General features: G+C 35.3%; 2 protein-coding genes across 3 annotated transcripts in view; both read left to right on the top strand.

Annotated features, from left to right (window-relative positions):
- Positions 1–347: 347 nt before the first annotated feature.
- On the top strand, positions 348–15,720 carry LOC127972954 (calpain-1 catalytic subunit). The gene is made up of 20 exons (XM_052576988.1): positions 348–678; positions 1,592–1,661; positions 2,917–3,035; positions 3,105–3,238; positions 3,909–4,080; positions 4,884–4,955; positions 6,134–6,222; positions 8,139–8,213; positions 8,320–8,456; positions 8,558–8,709; positions 9,237–9,439; positions 12,207–12,252; positions 12,352–12,426; positions 12,544–12,604; positions 12,824–12,888; positions 13,643–13,711; positions 14,187–14,265; positions 14,499–14,615; positions 15,127–15,185; positions 15,424–15,720. Exons 1-20 carry the CDS (start codon positions 493–495, stop codon positions 15,448–15,450), a joined length of 2,007 nt encoding a protein of 668 aa, XP_052432948.1. The 5' UTR covers positions 348–492; the 3' UTR covers positions 15,451–15,720.
- A 2,399-nt stretch (positions 15,721–18,119) lies between these two features.
- Positions 18,120–25,296, top strand: part of LOC127972946 (alpha-actinin-4) — a 37,888-nt gene continuing 30,711 nt past the window's right edge. For both annotated transcript variants that reach the window (XM_052576965.1, XM_052576967.1), the window contains exon 1: positions 18,120–18,457. In XM_052576965.1, the coding sequence (XP_052432925.1) occupies positions 18,326–18,457 (132 nt within the window). In that variant the 5' untranslated portion in view covers positions 18,120–18,325. The remainder of the gene's footprint in view (positions 18,458–25,296) is intronic.

Genomic DNA, 25,296 nt, shown 5'->3' with positions numbered 1-25,296 from the left:
TAGTTTAAGGCATCCAAAGACCAGGCTGACATGCACATGACAGTTCAGACATCTCAGCAATAGATCAGTAACTGAATAAAGACCTCCAAACCCTCCTCATCTCTGTAATGTGTGTATTCTCCATCAGTGCTTTTGTGTTTCATCGTGCATTTGTTTACATCTATTGTTTGCCTTTGTTGCAAAACGTCGACGCAAAGCTCTTTTTGCAAGATCAGCTGATAGTTACGTGGTTAAGTTTGTCGTTTATGATGACAGATGTTTTCGCTTGGACAGTGTTAGTTAGCGCACAGCTGGAGGGGGAGAGGGAGATGTGTAAAGGTAAGCTGAGGAAAGACCTGCTTTGCTGAAGTTTACGCCCACTTTACCACAGACCAATATTCGATTCGTTGACGTTTTCGACGGTATGGATAAATATAAAAGTCTGTGTGCATTCAGAGACACTCGTTCCCAAACCCACTGACAGATTCAGAAGGACAGAAGTCGCTCTCCAGTATGTGTGAACTCGAGAAACAACAGAGAAGGGACTCGTACGATTCCAAACCCTGGGAGAGTCTGGGCAGCCCGACGATGAAGTCTCCCACCTCCGGGCTTCCTCTGCTGGACCGGCTTTACAAGGACACCATGTTCCCGGTGCAGAACATGCCGATTCTGCAAAACATGGTTTGGAAACGACCACAGGTGAGTCAAAGCGACAGCCCAGCCCAGCACACACCTCCCGAGAGCCAGAGCTGTCCTTTTTTCCCGCCATGTGGGTTCTAAAAACGACGTGGGGACGTTGGTTTGAAATGTTTCAACATTGAAATGAAAAACCATGATTACAACCTTATGCCAAGGTTACAAAAATGTTTCTTACAACTTTCTAGTACGTCTGTTTCCACCCAAATTATAGGCTAACGTTAGTGGAATGCTTATTTTTTTTTATATTCTAAGAACGAACATATATACCTAGTTTTATTTTCGTGCTTAACATTTTATTTTAAGAATGTTCTAAAAACGTGTCTTAGAATGTTCATCAAGAACAAATAACGTTAAATAAGGACGTTGAAAAATGATATTCCGAGAACATTTGTTTCTCAACATTATGAGATCGTACATCAAACGGACCTATTAAAAAGTTATTAGAATTTGACATAAACATTAGCTACTTTAAGATATGCACTAATAAAAAGGATTTCGCCACTTATAATCACGCTTAAACTGTTTCAATGCCATTGCAATGCAACAGAATATCAAAGCATGTGCTGTTTATTTTTTGCAATAACAGTCTGAAAATGGTGCAGATTTGGTGTATGTGCTAATATTTGTTTGTCTAAAAGTAAGACAATATAGCTTGGATTAGATGCTATGACATTTGACTTATGTCCAAGCACTTAATAACATCATTTACAGCATTATGTAACATTATTCTGATGGCATTTAGCATTTGTTTTGTTGGATCTTTTATTGCTTTGAGGTTTCATAATAGATCCTTTAAATAAGTGAATATAATAAAACATGTTTTTTTTTTTTTTTAACGATGACATATTATTCCTATTCCTAAATATCCATTGACCGTAAAGTGCCCTTATGTTTTTTCTCCTCTCTTTTCCAGGAGATCTGTAGGTTTCCAAAGTTTATTGCAGATGGAGCCACACGTATGGACATCTGCCAGGGAAAACTGAGTGAGAATTTGATTTTGAACCATTTAAACAATAAGAATTCACACTGAGAACAATACAGGTTCTTGTATAACACACTGTTTGTGCTTCATAAAAGCATCAAATGACTTTAGTGTTTGCTGTAAAGCAGTGGTTGATCACACAAAGCTAAACACGTATAATACAGTGCAACACTTACCGTTTCTCTTTTGTTATTAAGGTCAGAGGTTGTGAATCCAATCATACTCAATAGAATTTAGCTGCACATTGATCTATCACTTGGTAGAAGCTCATCAAATTAGACAATGATACCCTTATCCTCAAAAACATGAATAAAACTACACAGGATTTTGACCCAGAATCTGTTAAAAAGGACAAAAAGTGAATATATTTGTTAAAAATACAGTAATAAATTACAGTATAAATACAGTAAACTCTTCAATGTCTTCAGTATCACACGATCCTTCAGAAATCAGTCCAATATAAAGATTTGCTTCACAGAAAAAACAAACAGTTTTTGCTACCCAACATTTTGTGGGAACTGTGATACAAAACCATACAAAAGTTTGGGGTTAGATTTTAAAGAAAGAAAGAAAGAAATACATTTATTCAGTAAGAATACATTAAACTGACCAAAAGCCACAGTAAAAAAATAATAAATACTAAAATAGGAAACAGCCCTTTTAAACATATATTTCACAATACCACTGGTTTTACTGTATTTTTCATCAAATAAATGCAACATTGTTTAGCAGAAGAGACTTCAATGTTCAGATCATTAAAAATCATAATTATTGCAAACTTTTGACCATTTCTTGTTAATATGCAGTTCAAATGTTTGATTTTGGTTTTGTGTTAGGTCTCCATTTAAATTTCAACGTTGAAAACCCTCAAATAAAACCACTAACAACCAAAGTAGCAGAATAAACTTATTACACCACATAACTTTAGAATCATCTTTTAAGTGAGTGAGTGAGTGAAGTGACATTCAGCCAAGTATGGTGACCCATACTCATAATTTGTGCTCTGCATTTAACCCATCTGAAATGCACACACACAGAGCAGTGAACACACACACACACACACACACACACACTGTGAGCACACACCCGGAGCAGTGGGCAGCCATTTATGCTGCGGCGCCCGGGGAGCAGTTGGGGGTTCGATGCCTTGCTCAAGGGCACCTAAGTCGTGGTATTGAAGGTGGAAGGTATTGAAGGTTTGACCTAAAACATGTTTGAACGGGTCTAATGTGCTTAACTCTCTCTCTGTCTCTCAGATGACTGCTGGTTCCTGTCTGCGGTGGCGTCTCTCTCTCTCAACAATACTCTTCTGGATCAGGTCGTTCCCCCAGGACAAGACTTTCAGAGTGGATACAACGGCCGCTTCCGTTTTCGGGTTGGTACTGTTGTTACCGTACAGAATGAAGCAGTTGTGATGGGTTTAACGCTGTCTCTCTGTCTGTAGTTTTGGCAGTATGGTGAGTGGACTGAGGTGCAAATTGATGACCGCTTGCCGACAGAAAACGGTGAACTGGTTTATATGCGCTCCACAAACAGAGAAGAATTCTGGAGCGCTCTACTGGAGAAAGCTTATGCCAAGTTAGTGGAATATTTTGGTGCAAATAAATGCCTGGATATCATATTTCAAGGAAAAATTCACACAAAAATGAACATTTCCTAAAACATTTACTCACCCTCAGGCCATCCGAGATAGAGATGAGTTTGTTTCTCCATCAGAGCAGATTTGGAGAAATGTAGCATTGCATCACTACGTATACTCTGCAGTGAATGGGTGCCGTCAGAATGAGAGTCCAAACAGCAGATAAAAACATCACAAGTAATCCACAGCACTCCAGTCCATCAGTTAATATCTTGTGAAACGAGAAGCTGCATGTTTGGGCATGTCATAGCTTCAGGGATAAAATAACCTTTATACATAATAACGCTTCCTCGAGTGAAAAAGTTGTTATAGGAAAGAAATCTGCACAGATCAAGCTCTTTTTTTTTCACAGCAGAACGAGTAATTAAACATTAAGGACTTGTATTTTTGCCAGAAGCGAAGATTTATAAGTTTTAAAGTTTCTTACAAACATGCAGCTTTCAGCTTCCCAATGTTTTAATCAACTGTTTGGACTCTCATTCTGACGGCACCCATTCACTGCAGAGCATCCATTGGTTAATGATGCTGGTCTGATGCTGGTCTGAGGGTGAGCGGTGCATGCACATAAACTGCTCGTTGCTCAGATTATCCACTCCATCTCTTTCTTAGGCTGAAGGGTGGTTATACTGCTCTGGACATGGGTTTACCTCACGAGGCTCTGGCAGACATGACAGGTGGGATTACAGAGGGATTCCCGGTGCCCTCTGACCCTCAAATACTGGACTCTCTCCTGCACCCGCTGCTGCATAAAGGAGCTCTGGTCAACTGTGCTAGCACAGAGGTACGCTCTCTTCACATCCATTATTAAAAGGAATTTTATCTGATCATTTATTCTCCCTCACATCAATTCAAACCTGTATGATGACTTCTGTGGAATACAAATAAAGATGTTTAGTAGAATGTTCATGCTGCTCCTGTTCATACAGTGATAGTGAATAGAAATAGACATTTAAGCTCCAATAAGGTGTCACAGAAGTAGTATTTCAAGTCTTCTGAAGCAGTGTATGTGAAGTTTTTAACCATGTAAAATCCCCACACTGCTTGTCAAAAAATGTACACTCCTATTCAAAAGATTTTAATGATTCTGAAAAATTCTGCTCACCGAAGCTAAAAAATAAAGTAATATTGTGAAGTTTTACTGCAGTTTAAAATTGTTTTCTATTACAAAATGTTTGAAAATGTAATTTATTCCTAGCTGATTTTCATCAGTGTCACATGATCTTCAGAAATCATTCTTAAATGGTGTTTTGGTGCTCAAGAAACATTTCTGAATATTATTGATATACATTTTTGTGGAAACTGTCACGTCTATTTTTTCTGGATTCGTTGATGAATTGAAAGCTCAAAAGAACCACATTTATTCTAAATCTATATATATATTGTTAATATTGTTAATATTACAAATGTGTTTACTGCCGCCTTTGATACATTTAATGTATCCTTGCTTGATACAAGTATTAATTTCTTTAAAAAAATAAACCTGGAATTTGTGTCTGTGACAACAGTTGAGACAGTTGAGTTCCAGGAAATGTGATTTTGTGGGAGTACAGTAATCTATTGTCTTGTCTCTCTTTCTTTGTGAAGGGTTCCTTCGGAGAGAGAAATAAGTTTGGGATTGTGTACTACCATGCCTACACCATGACTGGCTTTGAGACGGTGAGAGGGGAAATTTTCCCTTGGGTGTTTTTTTCACTCTCTTTCATTATCAGACTGTCAAAGCAGCTCTCGATTGGTGTTTTGTGTCTCTAAAGCTCAGTGTTCCACCAGAGGGCACCATCTGCTTAAATAACAACACCTCTGGTATTGCTGAGTCCCAATTCACATACTTCGATCTGAAATATTTCTTAATATTATTATTTATTTATTTTCAAGTTTTACTAGGTTTTTCTTTTCTTGCTTATGTAAAAGAGGAACATTTGATCATTTTGCAAACATGAATAAAAACATCCTGCAAAGTTTAAAATCTGAAGGTGCACCATGTAAAAAGTTATCGTCCCTCAAAAGAGTCGAGTCTGAATCATTGAAACAAGTCCTTTTTAAAACAAATTCCAAGCCGTTTCATGTTGACGTCAACATGAAACATTAGCATATTGCCCATCCACTTGTTGGTAAATTCATATTATAAGAGAATTAAAGTGTTTTTTGACCTTGCATGCATGTCAAACCTGTTATTGGTGACTCCCAAAACCAAAATATGAGTCTTTCATTACGTATAATTGGGGCACTTTAATTGATCTGTACTTGCGTTCTGAGAAATATTTTTGTAACCTTTAAGTAATGTTCTAATCATTATAGGAAAACTGGACATTTTAATGTTTTTAGAATATAACGTTCAAAAAACGTTCTGTTTAGGGTAAAATACATTTAATAGAATGTTGTAAGAATTTAGCATTTTAGAAAAACTTCAGAATAAGTTTTTTATTATTCTGAATTTGTTACCCGATTAGTAACTTTTTCAAAAAAAAAAAAAAAAAAGAGAAAGGTTTCTTGAATGATAAATGTTTTCATGCTACAGTAACATTAATGACCAGATATCTTTTAACAAATGTTCTGTTCATGTTACTGGAAGAATGTTGGTTGATAACTTTGAGAACCTTTACAAGAAAATATGAGTTGTCCCACATAATGCTGTATTTATCAAAAATAGCTTATTTATTTTTATTGAAACAGCAGTATAGGCTAGTATTTCTCTCTTAGGTCATTGATAAAAAGCCAAATAGCTGAAATGTTTTGTCTAAAGGCCAGAATACATTCTCTTCTAAAGAAAGAGAAACACAGCAAGTCCTGCAAACAGCACTGCTCTTCAGACTGATTTTGCTTTCTGTCCGTCTCAGATCTCGACTACGAAAGGTCCGGTTCATCTGGTGCGGATCAGGAACCCGTGGGGGAACACTGAGTGGAGTGGGCCTTGGAGTGACAAAGGGTACAAAACACCTTATATAAATATGAAAGTGAATATATATATATACATACTTTTATTTCAAGTAACAAACATGTTTTTTTTTTTGTTTTTTTTTATAAAGTCATCAAGTCAATCAAGCCTACATTGATTTGATTAAAAGTCCAGTAAAAACAGTTATATTGTGAAAGATTCTTACCGTTCAAGATCACTTTTCTATTTGAGCATATTGTAAAATTTAATTTATTCCTGTGATGTTAGTCCAGATCCGAATCATTGAGGTGATATTGTTAGAATATAATGTGAAATATACTATTCTATCCTATCCTATAGTGAAATATACTATACCCTTGATCCTATCCCCACACACCTATCCCCTTCAATCCATTTCTTCTTCAGTCATACCTTCACTTACTCACATTATCAACTCCTCTCTTCACTCTGGTACATTTACTTCAGCATTTAAGCAGGATCAGGTAAGCCCACTGCTTAAGAAACCATCTCTAAACCAAGCACTTCTAGAAAACCGGTATCCCTTCTTCCATTCATTGCAAAAACACTTGAGTGAGTTGTGTTCAACCAGCTCTCTACGTTTCTTGTACAGAACAACCTCCTGGACAGCAACCAATCTGGCTTCAAAAGTGGCCACTCAACTGAGACTGCCCTGTTCTTGGTTACTGAAGCCCTGCGACTATCAAGAGCAGCTTCAAAATCCTCGGTACTCATCTTACTGGATCTGTCTGCTGCTTTTGACACTGTAAATCACCAGATTCTCCTGTCCACCCTCAGAAAGATGGGCATCTCTGAAACCGCACTCCTCTGGTTTAAATCCTACCTCTCTGACAGATCCTTCAGGGTGTCTTGGAGGGGTGAAGTTTCTAAGTCACAACTTCTTGACACTGGGGTTCCTCAAGGCTCAGTACTTGGACCACTTCTCTTCTCCATCTACATGACATCATTAGGATCTGTCATTCAGAAGCATGGGTTTTCCTATCACTGCTATGCTGATGACAATCAACCCTACTTCAAATTTCCAACCAGATGATCCGACGGCAGCTGCTGGCATTGCAGCCTGTCTGAGTGACATTTCTTGAGCTCAACCTTTCTAAGACAGAACTGCTACTGGTTCCAGCTAATGGTTGTCTTCAATAAGCCAAGAAAAGCTTACGTTATTCCTCTCCTCATCAGGTTACACTGGCTACCAGTAGCTGCTCGCATTAAAATCAACGTACTGACGCTTGCCTACAAGACGACCTCTGGCACCCTGAATAGATGACCACTTATGCGCCCTCCTGAAAGTTACGTTCTGCAAGTGAACGACGCCTTGTGGTGCCATCCCAAAGAAGTTCAAAATCACTCTCACGGACCTTTTCCTGGACTGTGCCCAACCTAGTGGAATGACCTCCCAATCTCAATTCGTACAGCTGAGTGTTTACTCATTTTTAAAAAAACATCTAAAGACTTACCCACTTACCCTTTTCTTGTCTATCCTGTTCTTGGAAAAAAAAAAAAAACATAGCTATGGGTTCTGTGCTTGACTAGCTGAAACTTGTCATGGCTCTTATACTGTTTTGTAAGTCGCTTCGGATAAAAGAGTCTGCTAAATGATTCAATGTAAATGTAAAGTTAATCTGCGACTCAATACATGTTTCTGGTTATTATCAATGTATAAATAATCTATTCAGGGTTCTTTGATGAATAGTAAGTTCACAAGAATGGCATTTATTTGAAACAGAAATCATTTGTAACATTAAAAATGTCTTTACTGTCACTTTTGATCAACTGAACGCATCCTTGCTGAATAAACATATGTATAGGTTTATTTAACTATATTTTGGGGATATAGTTGTCCTCAGAAATCTACAAATCTCATAAGATAAAGTGCAAAAAGACGTTTGATAAATATAAAACAAATGTCTGTTGCTTAATGATGAGTTTAGGAGAGAGTGGAATGATGTGAGCGCTGAAGAGCAGTGGCGTGTGGAGAGAGTCCAGAAAGAAGACGGGGAATTCTGGTGAGACGGTTTTCTCTCTATTCTGATTGGCTGATTCATATTCAGGCTCTTCTTTGATTGGTTTAGATGGCAGATGCATCTTCATCGTCTTCTCTCTGCCCATCAGGATGACTCCGGAAGATTTCTGCCGGAACTTTTCTGTGATAGAGATTTGTCATTTGAGCGAAATAACACTGAGTGAGAGCAAAGTCATAAAGCCCTGGAAATTTACTATGTATCACGGACGCTGGAGTCCTCGGCAAGGTACGTGAGCATCACTGTTCACACTCATACACAAATATCATACCGCTTCAACAGTAGAACTTGTGAGTCACTGTATTATACTCACATGTGTGTGTTTGTAGGGCCTCCTCAGTACAGTCTGAACCTGCTGGAGGAGGACGAAATCTCCATCTCCAGAGGTCCTGAAAGACAGTGCTCATTCCTGCTGGCGCTCATGCAGAAACACACTCGTAAGACAGGAGGGCCGTACAACACCGCGCTGCTCATATACAAGGTTTCACACATCTGCTTTCTAAGTGTGTATTATTATACAAGCTGAAATCTGATTGGTTGGATGGTTAAAGGTTCTCAGACGGCTACAATGAACACTTCAAAGCAATGTTGTCTTACTGTGTTTTTTTTTTTATCTTGTTTTTGTTTTGTTTTTCCAGTTATTTTATTACATCAAGTTAAACTAAATGGACATGAGGAATGTGGCCTTTTTTCTTTTTTTAAGTAAAGGGATATTTTAGGATTTTAGTTTTTGCTTCAGAGGATGAACTAGTCACTGTATTATGTAACATATCATATATAATTTATTATATATTATGTAATGTACTGGTTAGAAAGGAACTATAGTATATATGTATATAATATTTCTATAATATTATTTAAATAAAATATATGAATATATGCGAAAAGGAATATATGCGTAAAGGAAAAATGACATAAAAATAACAATTTCTGAGCTCATGTTGTGAAGATTTGAGCATGTTAGTGTCTCTGTCTGATGTGTGTGTGTGTGTGTGTGTGTGTGATCAGGCCCCATCCGATCGTGATTTCCTCTCCTCTCGAGACTTGGCTCAGTTAACCCCGGAGCGCCGCATGGCTGTAATGCAGCGCCGGGAGCTGGTGTATCGCGATCACCTGCCACCCGGTCGTTACATCATCGTTCCCCAAACAGAGAACAGGAGGGGGGGAGAATTCATTCTGAGAGTCCTGACTGAGAAAGGAAACCAAACCATGTAAGTGATGCCCACCAACATGCTGGAAAATCCCAAACAAGATCTCTATAACATCTCGCTTGACTGCAATGGAATTAAATACAGAGCAAACCTTGGGTGTTTATTCTGAGAAACAGAGCCAGTAATCTGATACACATAACTAATATTTTCTGCAGCAGTGTTATTTCAGTGTTACTTAATTATTACTCAAATATTTTCATATTAAAAATAACATTTGAATTAATATATATATATATATTTCTTTTTTAATTTAAATCATTTAAAAATAAAATAAAAAATAAAATAAAATAAATAAAAATATAATAAAAAAAAGATTATTTTGAATTAGCTTTAATATAAACACATATATGACAAATACTTTGTATCTATTTTTACTTCCCATAATGAGTTCTAGGAGAAAAAAAAAAAGAAACAATAATGAGAACTTTTGAAGTTGTCTTTATTTTTGGAGGTCGAATCTCAGCTAACATGGAATGTTCTGAACAAAGGTTCTTTCATTACCATTAATAGAACATTAAAGTTAATTGGTCTTTAATAATGTCAGCACAAAACATTTGTAGGCTATATTAATAATGGAATGCTTTTTAAATTTTTAAAGAGGTCATATGATGCTTTTTTAAAGATCATTATTTTGTGTATTTGGTGTAACAGAATATGTCGGCATGCTTTAAAGTTCGAAAAACACATTATTTTTCAAATGCTGTACATTATTGTAGGTCCTCTATGCCCCGCCTCTCTCAAACGCATCGTTTTCTACAAAGTCCCTCCTTCCACAAGCACAGTCTGCTCTGATTGGCCAACTGACACAGTGCACTGTGATTGGTCGAACACCACAAGCACACGTCGGAAACGCAGTGCCCCCTTCCATAACTGCGAGCTTCATCTTTCAAAATAATGTAAAGACAATTAATAATGTCCTTAGTTTTACCGTCAGTTCAAGCCCGAAAGAGGAACAGAGTCGTGTGACAGACACAGTGATGAAGCTCAGATGTGTTTGCAGAACACAAGACACAGACGGTTAAGATGCGCACACACACACACACACACACACACACACACACACACACACACAGTCAGTAGCAAATACTTAAACTAATAACAAAACATATTTACAGTAGCTGATTCAGAAGCGTCAGATTGTTGTAGCAAGGTCAGAATAACTTTCTGTCCTAGGCAGGGGTGGATTTAGTGATTTGGGGGGCCTGAGGCAAAATACAGGAATGGGGGCCTATACAGTTTCACACATTTACAACCTTGAGGTTCCTTTCACTGTTGTGATGCTCGCTGCTGCACGACCGTGTCCCATAGCTGTAGCCAATCTTTTAGATTTTTCATGTACATACATGTTATAAATAAAGGATTGCTTTAATGATCCCTTGTTCATATTTAAACTGTTTATACTAGCAATAGAGTAGGTTGGACACTAGGTGGTGCTTTGGGGTCATTTTCATTATGCTATTGTCTGTCTAATTCTAACTTTTAAATATACATTTATTTATTTTATTTTAATTACACATCTAAATTAAACTGAAGGAAATTATACATTTACACACTTAAGGGTTATTTCAACCAAACGTGAAGTGTGCCTGTGTGGAAAGTGACTTTGCCTGGTCCTTCTTGGGTCAGTGGCATTAAAAAAATAAAATAGGCCTTATATATTGTGCACTGTTACTCAGTATTAAATTATAGCTTCAGATGCATGATATTTGTATGGCCCCATGAAATCCGTTTTATTTTTCCCAAATTAGCCTAATTTAAAAAATATTTTTTTCCCCGTTTTAATTTTTCTGGATTGTTTTAATTTTTCTGGCTGATCATATTACATTTCAACAACAACAACAACAACAACAAAACAAATGTAATTAATTTAATTCATAAAAGTATTAGATAATTTGTATACAATAATAGGGTCCTATGAATTTTTTGTTATTTTTATTTACAATTTTTTTTCATTTTCATTTTTTGGTGAAATGAAGGCAAAAACATACGAAATAACATAACAAAAGCCCTATTATTGTATCTACATTGTATTCCAATAAATTAAACAATCCCTTTAATTTTTGTACATTCAAAGTGCTACACAAAAGAAGTTTACTGTGTAACGTCAAGGAAGTAGTCAAATATTGAATGAATAAATCAAATGCAATTAAGTAAACTTCAATCAAACTGTGATATGGACTAGTCACTAGTGTATGTGAATATTAAATGACAATAATACTATTTAGCTACTACAGACGAAAACCACAAGTGTTGCGCATGCTTCAATAGCAAACTAGCAAACGAAACGCTCGTCTGTGCATTCATTCTGTCACATTCCACGTTTCACAGTAAATTTTGTTTTTCCCGGGAATTCTGTCACCATTTTCTAAATCATAGAAATCATACGGCCCTACTTTTACTAAAAAGCATGTTAAACACGGATGCACAGAATGTTGTCGTGGTACGGAAAACCACAGCCTTAACCTTGAAAAAGAATATCTCTTTGGATTTGAGACTTTTAGTCTTCTTCATGCACCAAGAGCTTGTAACACTCCAAAGAGAAAGAAAAAATTGAAATCGCATCATATAACCCCTTTAATGTTACTACTTGTTTCAGAGAACATTCAAAGGTATACTCAGTGTTTTAAAACGTGGACTTTATGAATATTCATTGAAAATTCAGAAATGATGTTTTCATAACTTGGTGTGGGATGGTTGCTTTTTCTTTGTTTTAAGATCATAAACTGCTACATATGTCAGTATGTATGTTGTTTTTGTGTGTTTGCAGAGCTGTTGGGACATCAGAAGTAGAAGAAGAACACTCGATTACACCGGTAAAATAGAGAAGTTGATGTAGCTATGAGCATTTGTTAGCACTGGGTCCATTTAATTGTTGGGTTTAATTGTTTCTGGCTGTGTGTTTGTGTGTGTAGCCGATGTCTCCGCGTCTCGCAGGTCTGCTGTCTATAAATGAAGTGGGCAATCTCTTTGTGAAACACTGTGGCAAGGTAAAAACACACATTACTTGCAAACTTTTGAGTGTGTGTATGTATTTTTAGAGTTGATATGTAGCTCTTATGTCCTATGCGTGTGACTGTTAACATTAATATACGTGTTGTCTGTAGGAGCCTTATTGTACCCCTTCAGATCTGTATAACATGCTGACCGAAGCCATTGCCAGTGGAGGTGAGAACATGTTTATTATACACAAGCTGTTTTTCATCTGTTCACTTCTTTTTTTTTCTACATTTGCATTTTAATGGTAAACGCGGTTTGCAGGAGAAGTTGTGATAACTGTGTGGTGCTAATGCATTTCTTTTCATTAGTTCTGCTAGCAGAGATGAAAACCACTGAGGAAGTGAGTTGGATGATATTGTTTCTGTTTCTTGTTTTGTGGTCGGTCAGTCTTTGCAGGTAGCGAGAAGCAGCTGAGTTTGGAGCACTGCAAGAGTTTCGTGGTGCTCATGGATGTATCCTGCATAACTAGTGCACTTCTGATATACACTGTCCTAACAAACACACTGGTTAGTGTGCATGGACCCACAAGAGAAATAGATACACCACTAAACATTGAATTTAAATGCCTAAATGTTTAAGAATGCATGACTATGCTTTAATAGCATGCTTGCATACGTACCCATACAATTTCTGCTGTATGCAGTATGAAGATTTTCATATTTTGAAAATAACTATTTTCAATTGTAATATTTTATTCTCCAGTCTTCAGTGTTGCATGATCTTCAGAAATCATTTTATTATGCTCAAGAAACATTTCTGATCATTATCAGTGTTGAAAACAGTTGTGTATTCTGAAATTCTGAAGATCATGTGACACTGAAGACTGGAGCAATGCTGCTGAAAATTCAGCTTTGATCACAGGAATAAATTACAGTTTAAAGTATATTGGGATTGGAAACAGCTATTTGTAATACATTGTAATAATATTTCATGATTTTACTGTTTTTATTTAGATTTATTTAAAAAACATGAGAAATTCCATGATTTTGACCCCTTAGTGTAATATGCAACAGTTTGTTTCACATTCTATTTCTAAGACAAGTATGGTGTGTGTTATGTGAAATATATGTGAGTATTTCTTTCTCATCATAGCGGATGTGTGTCTCAGTAACTGCAGGTGGATGTGGGTGGGTGTGGTATTTTATGGCGTGTTCACAAGAATGTATTGGGTGGAGATTGGAATTTTACCTTAACATCTCCAATCAGAGCCAAGGAAAGGGACAACTCGACTTGATGGAGTTTCAGGCATTGTGGGAACATCTCTGGGAGTGGACGGTGAGCACATTTGGCAGTTTGCAGTATTTTAATTTAATTCAATTAATTGAATTTAATTTTCAGTTAAGGTGTGTTTGGTTACGGTCAGGATGAGACTGTAGAAGGTGAAGCAGTGCGTTTCCATGTCACATGACTGATTGCATCATATTGTGCATTCAAGTTCACAAAAATTATTTATGAGATGAAAGAGTGGGAAATATTTCACATTTTTCTTTAAGCCCAAAGTTACCAAGTTGTGTGCGTGTCAGTAAATTTTTTTAAATCAATGAAATTATTATTTATTTTTAAAACATCAAATTTTCAAATGTATACATATATATATATATATACTATTTTATTTTTCATTCATTATTATTTTATAGTAAATGACATGTAACTGTTGCTTCAAAGCATGGATTAATATTCATGACTACATCTTAGATCTAATAAATATTGGATTCTGTGATTATTTATCCATCTGTCTGTGTTTTTAAAGGGTATTTTTTTGACATTCGACAAAAACAAGAACCAGGTGCTGGATTATTATGAAATCCCACCCGCTCTGAGAGCAGCAGGTGAAATCCATGACACACACACACACACACACACACAAATGCAAGTATGAGCATGAACACACACCCTGTACATGAAAATGCATTCATTGACGCAACACTTATTGAGAATGAAAACGCACACACACCCAGCTGTCAGGAGAGAAACCTGTTCATTCATCTGCTGTCGTGAGTCTGAACACATTGAGAGGAATGCTGAAGATCAGGTTGATCTGAGATCGTCTGCTCTGGTCTAGGTATAAAGGTGGATGATTTCATAATGCAGCTGATTGTCCTGCGCTACTCGGAGACTGGTGGTAAAGTCAGCTTCCCGGGATTCCTCTTCCTGCTCACCAAACTGAACTTCATGATACGTAAGCGAACACACAAATCAAGTACATGGAACACAATATAAAAATTAGCAGGATATACCTTATTCTAGGATATCCTACAGCATTACAGTTAATTTAAACGAAAACCATTAAAAAAACTTTTGTTAAAATAGAAAAAAAACTTTAAACTAATTTTATTTCATCTAGTTGCCAACCTTTCGCATTTTTAATTCAGTATTCAATAATAAAAATAGATTTAATAAAAGTTTGAATAAAAATAATGAAAACTATATCGATAATAAAAATGACTAAAACAAACAACAAAATGTCTAAAACGTTAACTAAAATGAAAACAAAATATAAAAATAAAAAACTGAACACTTTAAATACACTGTCAGAAATGTCTTAGTCTTCCTACTGGCGGGGTGGGCGAATACACACACACACACCGACACACAATTTTAATACATTTTAGTAATAATAATAATCATTTCTATCTATCTATCTATCTATCTATCTATCTATCTATCTTCATATATGTTTTTGTTTGCAGGCGAGTTTCAGGCATGTGATGTGACAGGGAAGGGAGTGATTTCAGTCAACTTCAGAAAGGTAAAAACATGATACACATGAGAGTGTTGAGTCCTCTTTACACATGCACACACACACACACACACACTCACTCAATATTTCATGTTTAACCTGGCTGACCAGTCCTCTTTAGTGCTTAACCATCTTTATGCAACATGACTGACATATATTGCGTGAATCAGAGCTTGAAACCTACAATCTTGTGAAAAATGTGATTCATTAAATGTGCACCATTTTAATATTTTCTCTTGATTTGTAGTTCCTGCAAATGACCATGTACAACTGATTCCAGACCAGCTGCAGGGAAACAGCTCTATACAAGCAGTTCGTTCCTGGAGTGGAAGTTGATTGGTCAATACAGCGTTACAATTAAGCTACAATACAATACATTCTGTATTAATAGATATGATGCAAAACACAGCTACTTTATATGTATCACTGCACAGCACTCGCAGAGATCTACTATTAATCTTTATATGTTTACTGCTTTGACTTTTTCTAGTGGACAGATGCCAACTAATGAATTTGCTTAATAAAAAGAGATTTTTAAAGAAAATTGGTGCAATATCTTTATTAGTGCCATAATAAAATTATTTTATTTTAAATAATTTTATTTTGACATTTTTATATTATAATTTTATTGTATAACTATTTTACAGTTTAGCACTATTAATGATAAATAAATATATAAAAACATTTAATTATTGCTAAATTATAATAATTATATATATTCTGACATAATAATAATAAATTACATATTCTAAATAAAATAATATTTGTAACATTTATGTTATGTAACACTATTTTTAAGTTGGTGTAATATTATTATTAGTAAGCATAATAAAATTAAAAATTAATAATTTTTCATATAATTTTTTATTTTATATTTTTGTAAAAAAAAATATATCATTTAATTTATACAGATTTTGAATTATGATTTATATATTATACGAATGATACCAATCATAATACATATTCTGACAAAAGTAATACAATTAAAACAATAACAATTAAATAATTTATCATTTTAAATAATTATATTTTGATATTTTAATTCTATACAATTTTTTATACATTTATTATGATTATTTTATAACAATACTATTATAAAACAATGAATAAATAATCATAGAAATAATAAATAATATATATTTATTTTTGTTTAACTAAACCAATGTTCCTCATTTAGGTCGTATGAATACATCTAATTTTTAAATGTGTTGTTCCTCTTGTCTTTGGAGCCATGTGCTGTTAATATTTATTACAGTGGGAACTTCTGAGAGCATGCATGAGCGGGAAATATGCCAGATAATAAATTATGTATATAGACCGGATCAGTTCAGGATTCTTATATAAGCTTTGTGTCTGTAAAATATCCCAGCTATGATTTTAAACATGAGGCTGCTGCTTTGAATTGCAAAACATTAAATTATTCAAATAAGGGAATGATTTGTATTTGAATCTTACGGATAATAAAGGAGATGATATAAAAGATAAAGTTCAGTATCAATCCTTGTGTTTGAGGGGATGCTCTTTAATGCTCTGGATCTGGGTGTCATGAACAATGTAAACAGCAGCGTATGGCTGATGCGCTCATCTGTCTGATGTTGACCCACTTCACGTCCCCTTTGACAGACGCCATGAAATATTAATGCTAGGATTAAGCAGCTTATAGCTGGCAGAGAACCAGACTAGTTTGACCACAATAAATTCAAATCATAAACATTCATGCTGTTTTCACCAAATAATGTGTGCTATTAAAACTGTATAGAGTTGAATTCAGACGAAGGCTAGAAAAACAACGCAACCGGCTGGTGAGTGTTTCGTGGAAAGTGTATGAATAATACATCAACTCTTTCTGTTTGTGTGAGTGTGTAAACTTAGAAGATACAGGTTACACTGATACACTCTACAAGACAAAAACACATTTTCTATTCACTTTGCTTTTAATTACATTTTCATATAGTAATAAATTTAATTATATTTTATACACGAAAAAAAAAAAAAAGAAAAATGCATTTTGTAATATATTCAACAGTAAAAAGCTAATACAATTTGGTATGAATATATATATTTTAATAATAAAAAGAGATAGCTCAGTAGAAACCATCATGGTAATATATAAAATATGTTTAATTAAATAATAATCTAACATATTTGGTATAAAGGTAAAATATGTAACTAAATAAATTAATAGTAACCAAGAATAATAATAGTTTTATATTAGTAATTTGAAATCACTAGTGAAGAAACAAGTGGAATAGACAGAAAGACAGACTTTGTAATTTATAATTAAATTGTTCAATTCAAATTCAATTGTTAATGTAATATATTTCATTAATAATTATAGGCATATGTAAAATATGTAACTAAATAAATAGAAAAATCTAGTGAAATTTGTTAGTAATATAATGTAAGCAATATTTTAATAATACAAACATACATTCATATATAATGTACAAATTTATATATAGCTTGTGAACATTTATTATTTTAAAAGTAAATTAAAATTTAATTTAATTTAATTTAAATTTAAATGTATGCATTAAGCAGACGCTTTTATCCAAAGCGACTTACAGTGGATTCAGGCTATCAATTTTTAACACACACACACACACACACACACACACACACACACACACACACACACACACACACACATATTAAATGCAATGTATTTATAAGTTACACATACAGTGCAGTTCAACGTTTCTTAAATCTCTTCAGATTTGTAATATATATTAATTATCATATTTTCAAACCTCTGAACCCCACTGTGAATATTTCAATGTAACAGCCACAAATTCACATTTTCAATATAAAACTACTACCACCTGACGAGATTAGCCAATGGCAGAAACCCACCCCGCTCGTGGGTAGAGCTAAAATCGGATCTCTGCCGAATAAGTAAATCGAATATATTAAATATTAATGAGTTTTCCGGGCCTACTACCTCCTCCCCTCCTCCTCAGTGGGAGCGGCGCGTCTCTCCTACTCCATTTTTGTCAGACGGGTGGAGGAACGCACTCTCGGCGAGGAGACTGTCAGCGGCAGCCGACACTTCATACCGAGCGACAAAGGCCTCGAGAGCAGTTACTGCAGCCGGGTTTCTTTTGGTTTCCGTTTAGGAAGAGTCTTTACAGTGTTCTCAGGTGTCTGACATGGTAGATTACCACGCCGCTAATAATCAATCTTTATATTCAGCGGGCGAACAGCAGACATACATGGAGCAAGAGAACGATTGGGACCGGGACCTACTGCTGGACCCGGCCTGGGAGAAACAGCAGAGGAAGGTAAGAGCTTCTGAAAGCCCGGGGGCCTGTGCAATGAAATATTTGCGCTTTTAACACGCTTTAGTCGCCTTGTTTTCGCTAGTCTGTTTTTATACGCGCTTAGAACGGCAGCGCGCTTCGAATGTTACAATGTTTCGCGGGTTTCGAATGTTTCAGTGTTACAATGTTTCAGGCGCGTGTGCGTGAGTGAGTGAATGTGATGCATTGTAACGGCTGAACCTGTTTTACTAGAGCGAGTCTCATTCGCTGCTTCTGCCTTTTTCCTTTTCCCTTTCTCCTCTGTTCGTTCTCAAAGCGACATTTAGATTCCTAGTTACAGCCAGACATCCGGATTTAAAATGGCAGTTGCTAGATATCACGGCACGGGAGTTTAAAATAGCTGCAGAAATGCTGTTTTTTTGGAGTTTATCTGCTGTTCTGGAGAGGAAAGATAAGCTAAATAGAATTAAAATGAATGTATGAGGCACGTTCTCCTTGTGAATCCACTCTGTGGTGCTTATGTGGAAAACCTGATTGATAGTGAGTGAGTGTTCTAGTGTTTTATGCACATGAATTATGGCAAGGAATATTGAGGAATGCTCAAAGGGTTGAATGACGTTTTTGGGTGTGTGTCTTTTGGGGCAAAGAAAGGCTTGACTGATTTGCATTTTTGGTGTGACAGACAGCTATTGGAGAGAGTTTGAGAAAGGAAGGTCAAAGTTTGATAGGAAAAATAATTATTAACCCGCCAGAGCCCCTACACACACACATAAAACACACACACACACACACACACACATATATATATATATATATTAGACCCAGTCTCCGGCCTTCAGACCCCAGAGGTGTGACGGACCCTTAAATGGGGCATTTATTTGAGAAAGTCAAGTGGAGGAGGATAGTTGCTCAACTATTGGCTCTTTTTATACTTGCTTTGTAACACTTGCAAAGCCAAATATCTAGAAAGCAGAGTGGCCTTCCAGACATGACATGACATGACAGATATCAGTGAATAGTTGACACATCTGTGTCTTTGACTTTACTAGCACAAAAAGATCAGGAGAGTGGCCCACACTTTTTTAGCCAATCAGAGCTATCACATTTTTGGAATGTGGGGTTTTCGAGATCAGGTTTGTGGTTGGGTTGATCTAATTAGTTATGTTTGGTATTGCATTCTACCATTTTGCTTCCTGCAAGTATGTAGTATGTATATGATGCACAGTATGCATAGTTAACATACTACTATTGACAGAATGTGCATGGATGACTCAATCCAACAGTGCAGTTTGCATCACATTGTGACTTTTCCTTTCCATTTCTGCTCTCTAAAGTTTTAAAATCATACATTTCAAAATATATTGTTTGGATTAAGGTTTGAGTATCATAAGTGGCATAATTATAGTAAGGTCCAGGACCAATATAACGATCTCAACCATGTCAAGTGCAGAATGGATTAATGGAAGTTTTTTTTTTTTGTTTGTGTTAAATAATGGCACAAATACCAGTGAATTGACTACTGCAAACCTTAGTAATCTTGTTGCGTGATTTGTTTCAATACTCTCTTCCCATAAATGTCGTGTACAAAAGTGGAACTCCAAAAAATGCATATGCAACACGGCCAGCTGCAGTAAACCTGACAGTAGTTTTTAATGCGATGGCACAAGCTGTTCATAATTCTAGACCAGTGAATGTAATTTCTGTACTACTAGTGGCTCTAAACAGAATTGCAGAAATAATTCCTGTTATCAAACAGGTTTCACACTCTGATTATCTGTATTCCAGTGGTTCTCAGAACCCAAAGTTGTCATAGTTGGTAAATCTAAAGTGGTGAACAGAAATTAACTATATACATTTTCTTTATTTATCTTTAAAAAAGACTTAACTTGTTTTCTGTAATTGAATCCCAAGTGATATTACACTAGTATAATGTTATAAATGTACATAAAAAATTTTTTAAAAGCTAAAATAAATGTTAATAACGGTGGAAACTTACTTGTAATGTGTAAAATGAGGCCATTGCAGTTCTGTTTGTTGCACACTTTCCTATACGAGCAAAGAGTTTATGCAAGATCTTCACAAGTCTGCATGTTTCTAGGTCTAAAGTCTAGTGAACGTCCCTCCGATCTCGACTCGGCATTGGTCGTAAAATGATGTTTCAGCACAGGAATTTCTATTCCTGTGTGTTTGTAAGGATGAATATTACACACAGACCAAAGTTCACTAGTGAATACTAAACCAACGCATCCTTGTTTAAACCCCAAACTGAGTTTCATTACGGTCTCCACGCACCGTTGCCAGTTTCCACTCAACCGAAACAAGGTGTGTGGAATTATCCCCTTATTCGTGACAGACATGAAATTACTCCCCAACAAATGCCAAACGCCCTGTAACTGGCTAAGACTTGCCTCTCTGCTCCACCCAAAATGTCTGAAAGGTCACTGAAGTGTTTCGTTCTCTATTGAACAGCCTGTTTGGGAGTTATAAAGCTGGGCAGAGATGAATTGAAATAAGACGCAGTGATTTAACCAGCTTTGTTCTTGTTGTGTAGATAAGCACGTATAAATCCAGTAGTAGACCTCTGGAAACCAAAAACTCAACTTTGTGCCCTACAGGACAGTAAACATACATAGTCCAAGTGTATTGTGCTGCAAAAGTTTTCTAGATGATAACTTCATATTAATACATCTGTGACTGGACATTTCTGGTAGTAATACCATGGCACTTTTTATATCACAGCGATTTTTCTTTTTCTTCAATTAATCTTGAATTGTGTATAGTTTCCAACAATTTCCAGTAGTCTTTTCTGTTTGTGTATTGCCATCAAACACTTCCAGATGTTTATGATGAGCATAGCTGAAGATTATAAACAGATGTTTTGACTCTAAATTCGGACAGGGTTATTTAATTAACTAAAAAGAAACCCACATAAATGTTTACTAAAATAAACTACAACAACTACAAATAACATGATGCACTGGAATAACTGACTACATGCATAAAAACAAGCATGCACAAATGAATAAAGCCTTTAACAAAAACTAAAATAAAAATAGTCAATACAACATTTTTAAAACTAAAAAGAACTATTATAATATCAATGGTATCATAAATGGCACTGAATATTAATAAACTGCATTCTAATCTGCCACCAAATTGTCATGTTGCTTAGCAACAGTAACAGACTATAATACTCAGCACAATAAATGTCTATTGGGACTATAATTTAAATAAATGTAAATGCAAATATAAAAGGTCTTTTATTGCATTGAAGTTGCCATTTAAATAATAAACCACTCAAGGCTGTGTGTTTTAGTGATTTTCTCTACAGTTGAAGACTTAAGGGTATAGTATTTAGACCCCTAACGTGTAATAAATTCACTTTAATGTACAGACTCCGTTAGGGGTGCTCCAGAGGAACAGTAATGCAGGCCAAATAAAAACCTGCTTGAGGGTGTTTGGTAGTGAGTTTGGCTCTGTATAAAGATATCTCTCGCTCTATCTTTTTAGGCAACATGTTAACTTAAAGGTAACCTCAAAAGTGCTCCACAGAAAGGTAACCTAATAAATGAGACATTTGGAGCGCTCTACAAAGGTCGCAACACGTAAAAAAAAAGTATCTTACAAATGCACTGCAAAAAGTGGTAAATAAGGAGTACTAGACTGTTTCAGTCACATCATCACATCAAGTTTCATTCAGTGTGTTAATAGTAATAGAAATTTAATAGCAATTTATGAGGGAAATAGTTTCATAGTAAATGCTACACCAAATATTTTTTTTCAATCTCAACACGTTGATTTAGTTTTTGCATTTTCTTGTCGTTAAATTAACAATTAGTGAGTCGAATATGTAAAAACTAAACGCACAACAAAATATTGGGTAAAATATTCCATTTGTAGTTAGTAAACTTTTTGTTGATTAGTTTTAATATTGCATGAAAGAATAGTTAAAATCAAAAATAATGTTGGGTTTTTTTTATGTATTTTTATAGTGTGCACATTTTAGTGCATTATGGGGTCAAGATTTCAAGAAAGTAATTTTGTTCTTTAATGCCATGTGACCTGGTCCTTGTGATTTCACTTTGAAGCTTGATGGAAGGAAAGTCATTTTTTCATGCATTTCATGTGAAGTTTTGTAGATAAGAAATCTGTTTAATACTAAATGCATTCGGCAGCTAAATGTGCCTGGGGTCTGCAGCGTCCAAAGAAGAGACTTTTCTGTGTGATTATTTGTGGTGCTTGGCTGTGTTTGGTGTGGCAGACGGTGTCTTGCGGTATCGCAGTAGCTCCGTGACTTAGTGAGTCTGTGTGTTTAGATGCGTTTGATTGGACTCCTTGACTGCGTTTGGTGACAGTGCGGTTTCTATCAGGACTCGGTGATTGCAGCTTGTGTCCCGATAAGCAGCCGCCCACCGCTTCTGAAAGGATTCCCAGTATGCATTGCCACAGGCTTGTTGAAAAATGAATTAAGGATAGAGTTTGAGTGGAGAAATGACTATTGCAATTACAGTCAAAACAGAAATGCGTCAATCTTAATTTATAATTAACTATTTGAGTGATGTATTTTTGTTGGCCAGTCCTGAAGTTTGCATGACTTTGGTTTCTTCAACAAAAAACCAATAGAAAATTTAACTTGCTTTTGGATTTCTGCAGAAAATAAGCTCTGCGACTGACAAAAGTTTGATTCTTACATGTTTAGTTCATGATAAAGATGAATGTACACAATTTTAAGCCTAAAAAAAATCATCAAACTCGGAAGTAAAAAGCAAAACCTAAATGTCAGTCCTTAAAACACTTCCTCTGAAAGTTTGAATAGTTTGCAAGAGCACAATTAAACCGTAAAATCAGCTATTGAGTAGATGAGTTCACCTGTTCAGTGTGGTTTAATGTTTTTAATATAACCTATATCAGTCGCCTTTTTCAAGACAAACTTAAAAAATCACAAGTTGCACTGATGCATTTTATCTTTTAGAATAAAATGTGGAAATCTTGAGGTTGTGTTTCAGGCATGTCACTAAAACCCATTGAGGTCATGTTGATGAAGCCAGATGTCTAATATCTAATATCTCAAAGTTTCTACTGAAGAAGTTTTGTAGATTTAATCGATGTTTGGTCACTGAGGTTTTTCTGTGCAACGGTGTAGAAAGAAATGCTTTTTTTGTTATAACTACATATGCAAATGTTGCTTCAGTAAAGCTGACAGCAAAACTACAGCAGCATTTAGGAGTCCGTTATTTATGCCAGAAGCCGAAACTAAATGTGTGACATGCAGAAATTGAAAATGTGCAGTTTGACACTCGCTCTTTCACTGATATTTCATATGCATGTAGTGTGACCGTTTCTCTGTTATGGTTTACTCTCAAGAGCATCACCAAACAGCCAGTTAACGTATTTTTGTCCCTATAAGCATTTCACACCATGTTGTTTCTCAGCTAACGAGTGTGGTGCAGAAGTGTGATTGAGCATATATGTGTGAGTTCCTGTTTAATTAAGCCTGAGTGCATGTTCATGCTCATTATTAGTTAGAAGAATGCTTGTATGCATGCATGTAAAAAAAGAAGTGCACTAGTGTTTTGTTTTCCTAAGGTGTTTTTCCATGCACTATTACGGTATTACTGCTACATGCTAGAGTTAGTTTGCAAGTGAGTCGATCTATAGCAGATGCAGGTATTGATAGTTTGGCACTGAGTCTCTTACGATGATGGTCAAACCTTGACCCAGAGTGCAGCTTTGACCACTGAATGAAAAGCTGACCGTGAGTCACGGCGTTCTGGGAAAACTGAAGCATGAGCTGAAGCTGCGGTTACTGTGCACTAATCCAATTTTGGATTGTTCTCGTGGGTGTTTGGACGAGGTTCAGGTGTGTCCCAGTGAAAACAGTGAGTGGGAGTGGACTGAGATAAAGGTAGTCACGCTAAGAGGCATTATGAGGTCACATCACATGACCTGCTTTAGTCCCGCCCAGCCGCACAAACTCTAGCAGTGAATGCCTCCGAACACTTTACTATAATGCAAGGGTACTTTTCTTTTTTTATTTATTTTAGATCATTACCGGAAGCGCTGTCTAATTGTTGAGTGTCTTCATATTTAATCACTGACATGATCTATAATATTGAGTGTAAACGGCAAGGATCTCAAAATAACTATTTCCTGGTACATCAAATGCAGTTCTGCTTAATTTTGTGATATTAACTGTAATTTTAACAATAACAAAGAACAGCTCTGCTCCCAGAAACCATTTTCACTGGTTTTCATGATGAGTCAGAAACGATTCAGAAAAACATTGCTATTTCCTTTGTATTATTGTTATAAATATTACTATTTTAGGTGACCCCTTTATGGGCATATGATGCATTTATTATTTATATATTATTATTATTTTTAAGGGATCTTTATTATTAAAATTATTTATGTTTAGAAATTATTCATTTATAGTAGATTTATTATATTACTATTTAAATGATGTTTATTTTATCTCTATTAAGTGAGCTGAAATTTTTAATTACTAAAATTATGTATATTTTATATATAGTTATTAATTTGTAGTAGTACCAATAAATTTATATAAATCATGACTTATTTTTCAAGAGAGCTGATTGATTTTAAAATAATAATTTAAAAAATAATCACAAAACACTAATTTATAATTGTAAGTCAATTAAAATATTAAATATATAAATTATAAAAAATGTGCATATTTCAGTGCATTATTTTATTAATATAATGTATTTTATAAGTCATTTATTAATCTTAATTGTATTTATATTTTTCTTTTTATTGTTCATTTTATTGTTGGTTTTCTAAAAAACTAAAGAACATTATGATTTCTATGCATGGAAAACTAGTGTAGATTTCTATGG

This window comes from Carassius gibelio, chromosome B15, assembly GCF_023724105.1.
Source record: "Carassius gibelio isolate Cgi1373 ecotype wild population from Czech Republic chromosome B15, carGib1.2-hapl.c, whole genome shotgun sequence".
In the NCBI taxonomy this organism is placed as follows: domain Eukaryota; kingdom Metazoa; phylum Chordata; class Actinopteri; order Cypriniformes; family Cyprinidae; genus Carassius; species Carassius gibelio.
The sequence above is the reverse complement of the archived record's forward strand: the minus strand, read 5'-3'. Positions and strand labels throughout refer to the sequence as shown.